This window comes from Hyaena hyaena, unplaced genomic scaffold, assembly GCF_003009895.1.
Source record: "Hyaena hyaena isolate Hyena2069 unplaced genomic scaffold, ASM300989v1 scaffold_778, whole genome shotgun sequence".
NCBI classification, from domain to species: domain Eukaryota; kingdom Metazoa; phylum Chordata; class Mammalia; order Carnivora; family Hyaenidae; genus Hyaena; species Hyaena hyaena.
Window position 1 is genome coordinate 386,546 of NW_024081411.1, and position 13,260 is coordinate 399,805.

General features: G+C 40.9%; 1 protein-coding gene across 1 annotated transcript in view; it reads right to left on the reverse strand.

Annotated features, from left to right (window-relative positions):
- The window catches only part of SORCS3 (sortilin related VPS10 domain containing receptor 3), a 584,073-nt gene that overhangs the window by 101,039 nt on the left and 469,774 nt on the right, over positions 1-13,260 (reverse strand). The window contains exons 8-9 of the mRNA XM_039218779.1: positions 12,969-13,058; positions 4,577-4,756 (exon numbers count right to left, since the gene is read on the reverse strand). Coding sequence (XP_039074710.1) covers positions 4,577-4,756; positions 12,969-13,058 — 270 coding nt within the window. The remainder of the gene's footprint in view (positions 1-4,576; positions 4,757-12,968; positions 13,059-13,260) is intronic.

Consider the following 13,260-nt stretch of genomic DNA (forward strand, 5'->3'; position numbering starts at 1 on the left):
TGAATTTAATTAATTCAATTGAACTTCAATTTAAAAACTGATACCCAATTTTTTTATTGGCAAACTTTTAAGTATGTGTGGAATAACGTGGGTATCTGAATCTTCTTTTTCTACTCTAAATTAGATGAAATGTAAATACTGATCAAGTATTTCTGATGAAAATTTAGCATATGAATCAAGATGTGTGGGAAGTGTAAAATACACCCAGAATTTTGCAGATTCACCATGGAAAAATATAAAATATCTCATTAGTATTTTTCAAAAGGAACACATACTAAAATGATGATATTTTAGATAATTTGGTTCAATAAAATATATTATTACAATTAATTTCACCTCTTTGCTATTTAGAATGGGAGTAGTAGAAGATTTAGAACTGCATCTGTAGCTTGTATTATAGATTTATTCAATAATGCCAGTCTAAGGCATTGTCTCGTATGCTGTTATTGTTATAATGAGGTACAAGTTGGATGCTTAATATCCAGGAAAATATTGAAAAAAATGCATCTGACTAGCAGCTCAGAGCATGTTTCTGTAATATAATTGAGGGTGTTGGAAAGAATATTTGTTTCTTGATTTATCCGTGGAAAGCAACTAAGAAGAAATGTATTTTAGAGTTAGTGATGTGAAGAAACCACAACAAAGCTCTATGTGAAAAGAGTATCATAGAATAATGGCGAACACACATAATAGATTACATTCATTGTCAACACCAGACTTGTTTTGATGGAATGGGCTCTGACGCCTTAAAAAAAGAGATTATTATTTGGCCTTCAAGAATTATTTTCTCACCTGATTATGTAATTACAGCCATGACAATATTGTATTTTGAAGCAGGCATTAAAGAAAGAACGAGAAGGAGATCGCTACAACACACCAGGAAACAATGTCTCTGCTTTACTTGGTTTTAAGACACTCAGTAGGGTGGATTCCCATTGGTTTCCAAGGTCTTTTAGGTACAAGACCTATAACATGAATTCCAAATAAGTTCCCATTTTCTTTGTCCCCATTTTCTGTGGCCAGGAAGACACTTGAGAGGGCCATGTGCAAGATGGAGTGACACACTAGTAAGTAGATTTAAGTGGCTGTGCTCATCCTGAGCCACCTCACATCCGGGTTACTGAAAGGCATCCCTGACATTTCAGACAAGGTTAAACAAGTATAATCTCCTATCATATTATAATATAAAGTTAAACATTAACTTGGCATGTGGGACTGCATCATGCATCTAAATATAATTTGCTAAGTATGTAGATGTAGGGGAAAATCACAGAGAAATGTTAGCCCATCAAATAAATGCCCAACTCTTCAATCCAGCTCTTTAGTAGTATATTTACAATATTTATCCCCAGTGTTCCCTGAAGTTGCTCCACATTCCAAGAAAACGGGCATCTACTCATCAGACTCTAGTTCTAATCTCATGCTGAGATTCCACCAGGCTTGTCTTTCTCTCAAGCTCCATTAACTCATCCGTTAAGCCAGCCCACTTATGGGTCTCCCCAAATTCCTTGAGTTAGAAACCTTGTTTCTACAGATCCTACAACATGGAAAGTCATAGCTTTAATACAAGTTAGTCTGTGATCACTAACTACTCTAATAGAATCATGTGTCTTTCCAGTAGATTGTGAGTCTCATGCACTAACCACATCTCATCAAACAAAATATACTCTATGAAAGTGTATTCATTTAGTTGAATTGAATGTTAAAGCTTACTAGTTTTCCCAGCTGCATCACTCAAGGGCATTCAGAGTCCAGAAAAATTATAGTCTCTCTGCTAACTGGCCATATGGTACACTATCTCAGTTTCTATGAGAATCTCCACTGAAGAAGGTTAAAAACTAATGACCCCTAGAGACCAATTAAATTTAGCTTTATTTCCAAATCACAGAATGCATCTCCAGGTGCAAAATAGCATCACCCTCTAAAAACTCTCAATATGGTCATAGTCTAGGTAGTGTTAGGATACAGTTTATTCCCTTGGTATTAAATGCCTTATAGAATCTGAAATCCAACCACTTATCCCACACTCATTCTTATACCTGACAATCATCTATTCTATGCAATTACATTGGCTAGCTCACAGTCTTGCAAATCTACACCATCCACCTAGATCTTGGCTCATGCCATTCTCAAAATATGGAATGCCCTCTACTTCTTCCTTCCCAGGGCAAAATGACTGATAATAAGATTGGTAACATTGCAAAAAAAAAGAACTGGGCATGTACAGCTCATCCCCATGTTCACTATTTTTAGGGCTCTGCCTGCAAAGATCACATTCTCTGTACCTCACTACAACGGTGTTATAGGAAGAGGCTTCCACAGGAAAGCATTTACTATTTTCTGCATGTGACTGGATGGGTGTGTCCAGTTCTAGGATGCAGTATTAGCAAGCCCACTCTCTTCTATATAACTTTTACAAAGCCATAAAGCTGACATCTGATCTCTATTTCTCTCACCCTTTTTCTATGTCTCAACTGATTTCAATCTAGGCAAGTAAAAAAGGAACTTTGTTCACTGACTTCCTCAAAGTCCAACAAGCTAGATGGCCGGCTTCCTGAGGGTACAAACTAATATCTCTCCTCCTTTCTGCATGGACGTTAACACAAAGTAGGGGTACAATGAACTTTGATAAAATTAAATGGAGATCAAGCTCAAAATAACTGGTTTTAGGGAAGTCGCCTTGCCAGGTAGGTCTTCCTTCTCTATAGATCAAATGACACTATGCATTTTCCCCAATAACACTGAAAATGCAAGACTGCCTTCAGCAAGACAAAAACGATTACATGTATCTAGGTATATTCTTCATTTTGATCCTTGCTCTACTTCAGATCAGAGTATCTCACTATTCACAACGACCAAGGAGTTTTAGGTGCCCTTGATTAGGAAAGGAACGGCACAGTGCCAAACTCACCTGACTTATCAACAGGGCCAGAGACATAGGGACTTCTCAACTGAAGGGTCATTTGCAGCAATGCCTACCCTGTCTTACTGGGGTCTAACCACAGGAGTATGAGTGATCCTCCTACCTCTACAGCCTCACTATGCAAACAGGAACTTGGTTTGGAACACTGGTTGGAATGGCCTGAGTCCTGGGAACATTGCATCCAAACCTTCCCACTAGCTGTGACTTACTGCCTAATTGCAATGTATATTTCTTCTTCCAGGTATGAAGAGAGGCATGGAAATGTAAGCTTCTCAAGCCCTTTACATACCTTAGTCATCTTTACCCATTTTCATAACTCTAAGAAAAAATCTGGGCAGTTTTCCAAACTGGGACCTTGTTGTTAAGGGAATTCTTTCGGCACTTGTCAACTGTCTCCTAGGAAATCACAGTATTTCTACTGATTTTATTTTTTACCACCAATGACATTCACTTTTTTCTCTTTTTATATGTACTTGTATTCACCCCAGACTTTTGTGTAACCCTACCTAATAAAATAACTAGAATCTTATACTGCCTCTACTGCTCTCAGTAACTGAACAGCCAACTTAGATACCAATACAGGGATGCTGAAACATTGATGCGCACTGCTCAGAAGAGACCACTGTAAAGTAGAAGGGCCTGCACTGATCCCTCTCTTCTAAAAGCCACTCCTACTCCTCAAAGATGAATACTCCTAAGGGAGCAGCTCACCCACAGCATCTGAAGCTACCACTCATGACAGACCATTTCTCCCACCATGAATCAATGACCTCAACCAGTCAGTTGACCACTAGTTACTAGTGAATGCTGGATAATGAAATATCCCCTTTACCCAAATCAACCCATCATACCAAGGTGGGCACTGTAGTCAGGACCATCAAAGGTCATACACTGCCACTAGAGATATAAAAAAGTACCATAGCCTTAGGGTCACTGAAACAATTAGTTTTTTTTCTCTAGTTCCTATGAGGAGTCACTTGTTTCCCTAGATAAATTATCCTTTAACTGGTAATTGCATTTAAAAACAAGCTTCAATATAACTTAAAACTCAGTAAGGCGATGCTCATATAAAACAACAACAATAACAATTCAACATAAGTCAAGGCCCATTCTTTCCCCTGCAAAGAGGTTGGTATCTGGTGGCATTTTAGGGAAACCTTCATTCCAAGCACTGATATTCACTCCTCTTTTCCTATAAAATTTGTTCATAAGGAAGTAATTTTCCAAATAATTTAGCATATATAAGTAGATATATGCCTCCACTCAGAGTCCATAGAGTTGAAAGAGAGACTTAAGTGAACCTATCTGGGTCAAATACCTGCATGTCTGGCTTGCAATCATGCTCATACACACAAGAATATCAACTTCAGCTAACATTTGTTAAAGCTCACTGAGTCAACCACCACACTGGATGCTCTACATACATTATCTCTCCTTCTCACAACCACCTCATTAGGCAAATTTCCCCTGTTTTACTGGTGACGAAGTTGAGGCACAGCGAAGTTAAGTGCCTTGCCTGAAGTCACACAATTGCTAAAGGGTGCAGCTGAGATCTGAACCCAGGACTAGTTGACAGCAAAGCTTGTATTTATACCATGAAAATTCATGAAAAAGAGAGGCAGATCCAGGTGCAGTATAGTCTTGGCTACATACCTCATACAATTCAATAATAATGTTTCCCATTAGACCTCGGCTACTCTTAATGTTCTCCATGGCCAGGGTGAAGTAGATGCCACGCGTGTCTGAGATGTAGAGGTTGTACGTGTCATTCTGGTTCCATTCTTGGACTGCTGCAAACACTTGGTTCTCATTGGTACTGATGATGTGCATGTCCTATAAGAAGATGGAAAACTTGTAAGGAGGCAGATCTCCATATCTCTCTGCCCACTGGGACCCAGAGTAATTACCATGACTTACTGAGAGGTTGAGAAAATGCCTGAGTTATAGGCAACGTTAAACAATTCTGTGTCGGACCAAGGCTATAAATTAAGAGCTTCGTGATTTCTGTTCCTTGCTAAGTGACAATAAGATGGGTGTAAGGGGCTTTGGTGGGTATCATTTTCCATGGCTCTGAGGGATTCATCCACTTTCATTTTTTATTTTTGTATCTGAAAGTTAGTGTTAGTGCTAACAGAGACACACAGCCTTGCAAGAGGAAACACACATGCAAAGAAGATAGGGCTTATCCCTTCTCTAGATCTTCCTTTATGTTTTCAAACTTTTTAGTGTAGTGGTTTCGAAACTCATCTTTAGAATCTTCAAAGTCATGGGGATTGCAAGAAGGATGGCATGGAGGCATAGCCAATAAGTGGGATTCTGGGCTTCCAACTCTGTTTCAACCAGACCAATACCATCTGAATCTGTTTTAATACTGGAGTTCCATGTAATATTTTGGGAGTAAAAGGTGAGGGAGGTTCTCCTTCCAATAAAATAATATTTGAAAATCACAGATATAGCATAAAGGATATTGAACCTGGAATTTAGTGTTCTGGGTCATAACAGAAGCTCTGCTAGAGTTAACTCTGTGGTGTGGAATGTATCTTGGTCCCTGAGTTTTAATTTTCTCATCAAAATACTAAAGAGGCTGGGCTACTGATAAAAAACAGCTAACACTTGAGCACTTATTCTAAGTCATAAAAATATATTATTTTAGTGAAAAATCCAAATAATTCTACTGTGGAGACAGTAGTATTCCCATTTTATTGAGGAATAAACTAAGGTACACAGAGCTTTCCCATCTTGTTTCATATTACATAGCTGGTAAGTGGAAGAACCAAGTTCTGAACCTTTGTAGTAGGAGTCTAACCTAACTATTAGCTTCTAAGCATTTGGACAGACAGCCTCCAGAAAAGAAGTCCAATGACCCAGGAGATGAATAAGAATCACAAATATTTGGTTTGACCACAGCTCCTGTTGAATACATGACAGTACAGTCTTTTAGGTAAAGTCAGCACTTCACAAAGCCTCAGCCTCAAGTACCCAAATATTCTTATGACCTGCCACTTACATATTAACTTCCTGGTCCCTGATGTCAATTTAGTTTGTATACTTGGACTAAATCATTTCTAAAATCAAATCTAATCAGTTCACAATTTAAAAAAATTTATCAAAGCCAGTTTTTTTTTTTTAATTTTTAAATGGTTTTATTTATTTGTGTGTGTGAGAGAGAGACAGTGTGAGCGGGGGGGGGGGGGGGGCTCAGAGAGGGAGGAGATACAGAATCTGAAGCAGGCTCCAGGCTCTGAGCTAGCTGTCAGCACAGAGCCTGATGCAGGGCTTGAACCCACAAACTGTGAGATCACGACCTGAGCCAAAGTCGTACGCTTAACCGACTGAGCCACCCAGGCGCTCCAAACTCAGTTTTCATATATGGCTAGGCAATGTACAAAGAGTATCATGAACTCAAGTCCTTCTCTAAGGAATCTGCACTGTCAGGAGGAAATGTTGACACAGATAAACAGTTGACATAATGGAAGCAGTTAAAAATGCATTAATATACAGATATATAATGCAAAGAGTAATGGCACCTTGGGAAAGAAGGAGAGGACCCTTGTCACTGCTCATAGTAGAGCACAGGCAATTGGAGTTGACAGTAAGTAAATCTCCAAGCTGGGTCTAGGTTTTACCTTATCAGGCCAACCCTTCCCAGAAATGATTTTAGCAATAAAAGGAGGTAGCAATGTCTATAATGTCACAACTATGGAGAGCGTCTCCCAAGATTTGAAAAAGGAGAAGTTCATTTGATTTGGACAACTAGGAGGTGGGAAAAGTGAGAAGAGTTCTGGATCTCTTTAATAGACAATCTGCCAGATCTCAGCCTCTGGCCTTGAACTCCCTAGGTCGCCTTGACTAAGACCTCACTAGCTCATTTGTGCTTACACACCTTATAGAATTACAGGTTCCTGCTGAGCTGCTTGAAAATGGAAATAAGGCTTCCTCTTAAACACCATGTGGTGAAATTGTGTTGTGTTGGTGTGGAATGAAAGCCCAAGAACCCAGTAGGAGGGGAAATAGCAGCTGCAGGAAATACGAATTAAATTCACTTACCCTGTTAAAAATGCAATAGAAATGCCGGGCTTTTCCCAGATGTTTTGGTTATAAAAATGAATGAGCTAAGTTATTTTAGACTAAACTAATGTAAAATAAGTGGAAAAAAACAACTTAAAACACTGGGGCCTGGTCAGGATTAAAGGCAGGAAGATTTGCTGTGAATGCATCTTAGTTTGGAGCTGTCGTGGGGTATATCACTTGACCAATGGGTATGGCAGTGTCTGGGTGAGACAGTGCTCTCTAGCACCTAGGATTCTGGGACATCTGCTTGCAAAATTCTTAATATCCCTAAGTCATTTCACTAATAAATGATATTACTAAGATTTAAGCCCAAGACTAATCTGAATCAAGACACTAACCTCCATATCAGGGGGGGAGTATAACTCAATAGGCATCAAAATTACCTGCAGATTTTAACAGCATGTGGACTCATATGTCCCACCGCCTGCGGTTCTGATTCAGTACGTCTGGTTGTGGAGTCTTAAATTCTACCATGTGAACCAGCCGTCCAAACACTCCAGGTGCATGCAGTCTAGGGAATCATTCTTTGAAAAAGCTCTGAACTATGTGTCCTCTCTCCAAGTAGATTTTACAGTTGAATAGGGTTCAACTAATAAAAACCAGAATATTAAGTCTTCAAGAACAAATAAAAGTATTATGAGTATTACTGGTCTAAAAGAGATCTGATGATAATAAAGCCTATTTCTTGAATCCTGTGATCTCAAGCTAACTCCAAAGCATGTGTCACCTTCTTCTAAGACAATGAAGACATTCTTGCTACTCCTGAGAACGTGCAAGGAGAGATCTGACCCATGATGAAGAAAGAAACCCAAGACAGCAAAAGGCAGTAAGTAAATTCTGATTGGGACTTTACTAAACTGGAATTTGGGCAGCATCAGACTTAACCACACTCATGGTTTTTATTTGGAAAACAATTATAAATAACACTCCCTCTAACCCCTCCTACCATTAATTTGGAAGAATCATAGTTGCCTTTCACAAACCTAAACGTGAGACTTCATAGGTGAACAATGGTGGAAATACTTCCCCGTGACTGAAACATTTTCGTGTAATCTGGGCTGTCTGTAACTTCATTCGTTATAAAAACACATATGTTATTCAGCATCTGCCATGTGCCAAATGTTATAATAGGAATACAGAGAGGAAGATGTAGAACCTAGCCTCAAGCAGATGCCCAGTGGTGCTGGGGACATCACTCACTCTTGGGCTTTTTTATTTTTTTAAAGGGTTTTAATGTTTATTTTTTATAGAGACAGAGACAGAGACAGAGCACAACCGTGGGAAGGGCAGAGAGAGAGGGAGACACAGAATCAGAAGCAGGCCCCAGGCTCTGAGCTGTCAGCACAGAGCCCAACATGGGGATGGAACTCATGAACTGCAAGATCATAACCCGAGCCAAAGTCAGACGTTTAACCGACAGAGCCACCCAAGCGCCCCAACTCTTGTCCTTTTGTGAACTTGACTAAAGTCCCTGATACAAGTATTGACAGGAAGGGGTGGTAGGCCATCCAAAGAAATGTGTGGAATTTGAATGGCCTGAAGGCAGTTTTCCCCTGAGGTAGGTGAGGACAGACAGTGACTACATCATAAGGGGTTGTGCATGGCACACCCAAGTTTTACCCAGAAGAAAATACAAAACTAGCACAAGATCTTAAGCAAGAGAAAAGAATTAGAGTTGATCAGTGCAGAGATTTGGCTGGGGAAGACCAGGTGCATTGTGTGATCTCATTCTTCATGGGTGCAGTGTGAAAGGTGGATTTTAGTGGGGCAGGGAGGAAGGCTTACGAGGTCACTGTAACAATCTACAGTGATGCATGGGGGCCTGAACTAAGGAAGCAGGTATTCTATGAGAATCCTATGAAATGGATTGGTGAGATGTTAAGAGAGCAGAACCCACAGGGGGATGAGGAAAAATGGTATAACTTTAATATATCAGATATCTGATTGACAAAACTCTGCTTCTTTTTAGCATGCTCATACAATCATAATTAAATACTCATAATTAAATACTTGTGTAATCATTTAGTTTATATCTGTCTCTCTCATTAGACTGTAAGCTCCTAGAGGGCAGACACTGTGTCTTTCTTATCACTTCATTTCTAGCACTTACTAAGTATCTCGCACATGGTAGATAACCAATACAAATTTTTGTCTGAATGAATAGATGGACTAAGTAAACACAGAAAAAGGATGAAATACTAGGGATAGAATATAGAAACTCTGAGCTCAGTTCCAGATTTTTACAATCAGATCATTCAGGGAAGGTACTTCAAATAGGTAGTTGGAAATACAGTCCAGGGTTCAATGGATATGGATGCGGCTGTGGATATAAATGTTACCAATATGAAGAGAAGCGTTGAGGAACCATGCAGAATATAAAGAGAACTTAGGATCCTCAACATTTAAAGGGTGGCAGGGGGAGGGGATCCAGAAAAGGAAATCAGAATAAAATACTCCAAAGGAAAGAGTATCAGGCATGGATTTTTTTTTTTTCCCCGAACAGTGTCAAATGCTACAGAGGAGTTAAAGAAAAAGGAGTTATATAAATGTCTATTGGATTTGCCATGGAGTTGGTCCCTGGTAACAATGGCTTGAGGGTTTTTGGTGGAATAGAGGAGAGAGGACTGTGGGAGAGCACAGAGGGGCTGGCAGTGGACTGAAGGGTGGATAGGAAGTGACAAAAGAGATTAGAATTACAGATAACATTTTAAGAAGTATGGCTGTGATGCAGCAAAGAAGGATAAATCAGTATTTGGGGAAATGTAAAAATTAAGGAAAATTGTCCTAAGGAAATTAAGGAAAAGGTTAATGTCATTGTCATTATCATTATAATAAATTTTCTCAAGCATATTTCCCTTTCCTCTCTTTTATTATTCAAAATGGGATTAAACATATTCTACTGTCAACTAAAAGCAAATCCTGACTTAGGTGAGGAGAGACTTTATTTGCAAAGACTACTGCAACACGGAGAACAGTCTGGCTGTCATATCTACAAGTCCCCCAGAGGGAAGGCAGAAACGAATTGCTTTTATGAAGTAATTAGAAAATAAAACAAGGCTAGAGAGAACTGAGTGTGGGGAGCAGGGGGAGCAGGTGGTCCCAGGGAGGGCCACTGGAAAGAAAACTGTCTTCTTTACAGTCAGGTCAGGTGATTTTCAGAAGGGCTCTTAACAGAGGCTGTTGTGCATTCCAGTGACTGCTATAGTTTGCCTCTGCTCAAGAGTGGGCAGAGTTCATGGGTTTGGGAGAAGGTGAAAACCCAGACTTAGTGTGATTAAGTAAAATCAGCCCACATTTTGTCCAGATTGGTCAGTGGGGACAAAGAGTTCAGGTAATCATTTATGAGATACAGAAGGGGAAGTTGGTCTTGTCAAAGCTAAATAGGCAGGCACTTAGCGAGGCACCCAGGGAAGAGTGGTTCTCTGCAGCCAGCCACTTCCAGCAACACAGCAGAGTGGGGGAACTTCTTAAACCTTTCTGTTCTCCAGCAGCACCCGGCTCAGTAATGTCCAATGGTATTATGATGCCCATTTCACAGATAAGAAGACCTGGCCTGTGAATAAGCAAGCAGTAGAGCTGGAAAGAAGGCTCAGAGCTTCTTGCTCAGAAGCTCCATTGCCTGTTCCCCAGCCTGGCACGGCTCCCTGTCATCTGCCTCTTCACCCTTGCTGCTGCGTGCCTCCCATGCCAACCTGACACCCAGGAACTGCTTCTGGAGGACTCTATACAAGGTTGCTGCTCGTAATAATGCCACTTGTTATTAATGGTGTTCATTTTGTTCTCTGCAAAATACTCCAAGCCACGGAATGCCCAAGGAGAGCACGTTCTGAACAGACAGGCTGGGAGGAGAGGTGTGAGGGCAACGATGACATGGAGCTTCTCCTTGTTTTTGTTTTTAAGCAAGAGGCCCAGCAGCAGCCACAGCTCATGGAACAGCAACAACTTGCTTAAAAGCCATTTCCATTTTTAAACACTTCCACCCCCTCTGTCCTCACCTCCTCAGCCTAGGCTATGAAAATCTGAGCCAATGCTGGCTAATAAAGGGGATCGATAATCATCCAGCTATTTTCACAGCGGCCCTCATATTAATGAAGCTGCTCTGGATGAAGTCCTATAAAAGGGGCTGCACGGATGGTACTCCACCACAATAAATTGCCATGGGGTTGCTGATCATTAATGGAGTGCTCTGGCGTTCTGATCAATCCCAGGCTTCATTTGTCCCCACCTGCAGCCACACTGCCCAGGGGAGCGAACTGTTTGTTTTCCTCAGAAGGCTGAGAATACATAAAATATGCACACAATACAGAGACAAAACAGGCCTTCCACTGGGGATATAGTTTGGAAAGTTCTTGAAATACTTCTCCTGTGCCAATACATAGAAATCATCAAGTTACTGCAAGGAATCTTTCTCCTTCAGAAAGAGCATGATTATGACCTTCCACTTCCTCATCTTCTGCAAGCAGGGATACCATTTTCCTGCTTGGGTTTAGACCATCTGATGGGTACATCCTGCAACCACAAAGCTACATAATGGTCTCATTCAAGCCAATCACAGCAAAGGTGGAGAAAAGTGAGAAACTGATTCCCGTGGCTCCTGAGGCTGCTTTATACGGTCCCTGTTCATCTCATCAGCCTCTCCACCTCTCTCTCTCTCTGCAACCCAGTCTCTTGAGATGGTATTTTAATTTGTTGAATGAACCATATTATCTCTCTTAAAATAGGGCCTGTGCATATATTTTCTATTGGCTTCCCAACCCTTGCTTGAAGGGTTAACCCCTTAACCCTCTTGCATCAGCTTAAATATTACTTTTCTTTAGGAAACTTGTCCTCACATCCATTTTAGGTAAGTTCCACCTATCACGTCACAATGGCCCTTGGGCTTCTATCCCCCGAATACTCCTTATACCTACAATTGTTTATTCAGTGTCTCTCTTCCCTACCAGAATATAAACTCCACAAAGGTAGGGACCATTTGTGGCTTATTTACTACTTTATCCATAGAGCTTAATTTAGTGCCTGGAACAGAATAAAATCTTAAGTGGGAGAAAGAGCAGTTCAATGGGTGAATAAAAGAAGGTGCAAATGAATGAATGAATTTAATCATGCATATATGAATAAATGCATGACTAAAACAACCAGTGGATAGACAATTATGCACCTTTTTATCCCATAATCCTCCCCACCTCTGTACTTTTAGTTTTTTTTTCCCAGTACCAGCCTACAGACCCAAATCTTTGCAACATTATATCCGACCAGAGACTAAGCTTTTTTGCAGCTTCATTAGGTGAGGCAACTGCATCCTGTCCATGTTCAGATTGAGGTTCTAAGATCCATCTTCTCCCAAAAGCCATTGTTCACAAGGGATGGAGCCCACAGGGTAAGTTTTATAATTTTCCAGTAGAGGAGTTAACATGCCATCATCTGATATTATATTAAACTACTCCTTTTTTTAAACTACTCATAGTGGCAGAAGGGAGCAGAAATACAGGCAGTGCATTTATATTTAGCATTAAAATGTAGAGAGAAACAGGAACACTACAAGACTCACCTGTGCACCTTTATGCATACATAATATATACACATACATATACCTATATATATGGCATTTGGGCTTCTGCATGGGCGCTTCTGAGCCTGTCCCTCTATTTGGCAGTAAGGCACTTGCAAGAGGGAGGCGACCCCCAAAAGAGATTGAGTATTAGCTCTCCTTTCCCTATGGCCCTTGGGAAATGACCCCAGTCTATACAGGATGTTTGAGACACAGGGAATCAAAGCTCTCGCCTGCATAACCTGCTGAAAGGGGAATGCAGAACCGGTGTTCAGGAACATCAGCAGAGGCCAGCCCCCAGCAGTGGTAGGTCAGGCTGAATGCCAGCTGTCTCCTAGGCAGAAGTCAAACCTCCCCACGGCCCAACATGGCAGTCTCTCCTTGCTGCTCTGTCTGTCAGGACCCATGACAGTGGGTTGTGCATACCTTGGGCAGTGAGTACTTGGGCAGCTTTATTTGGGCGAAGGCCTCTCTTCGATAGGACACGTAGTAGCTGGCTCTTCCACCAGTTGTTACCTGGATCACAGGGGAAACACAAAGTCAGATGGGGCCAGGGGTCATGGTCAAGTTGGAAAGGACTAGCTGCTCCATCAACAGCCACAATAGGTGTGTGATAACCTTTTAGAGAATATCCCTTGCTGGCAATGAGCCTCCAGTCCCACAGCACTGAGTTGCTCCCACAATGTGGCACTTAGAGAACAAATGAACAATTACAACA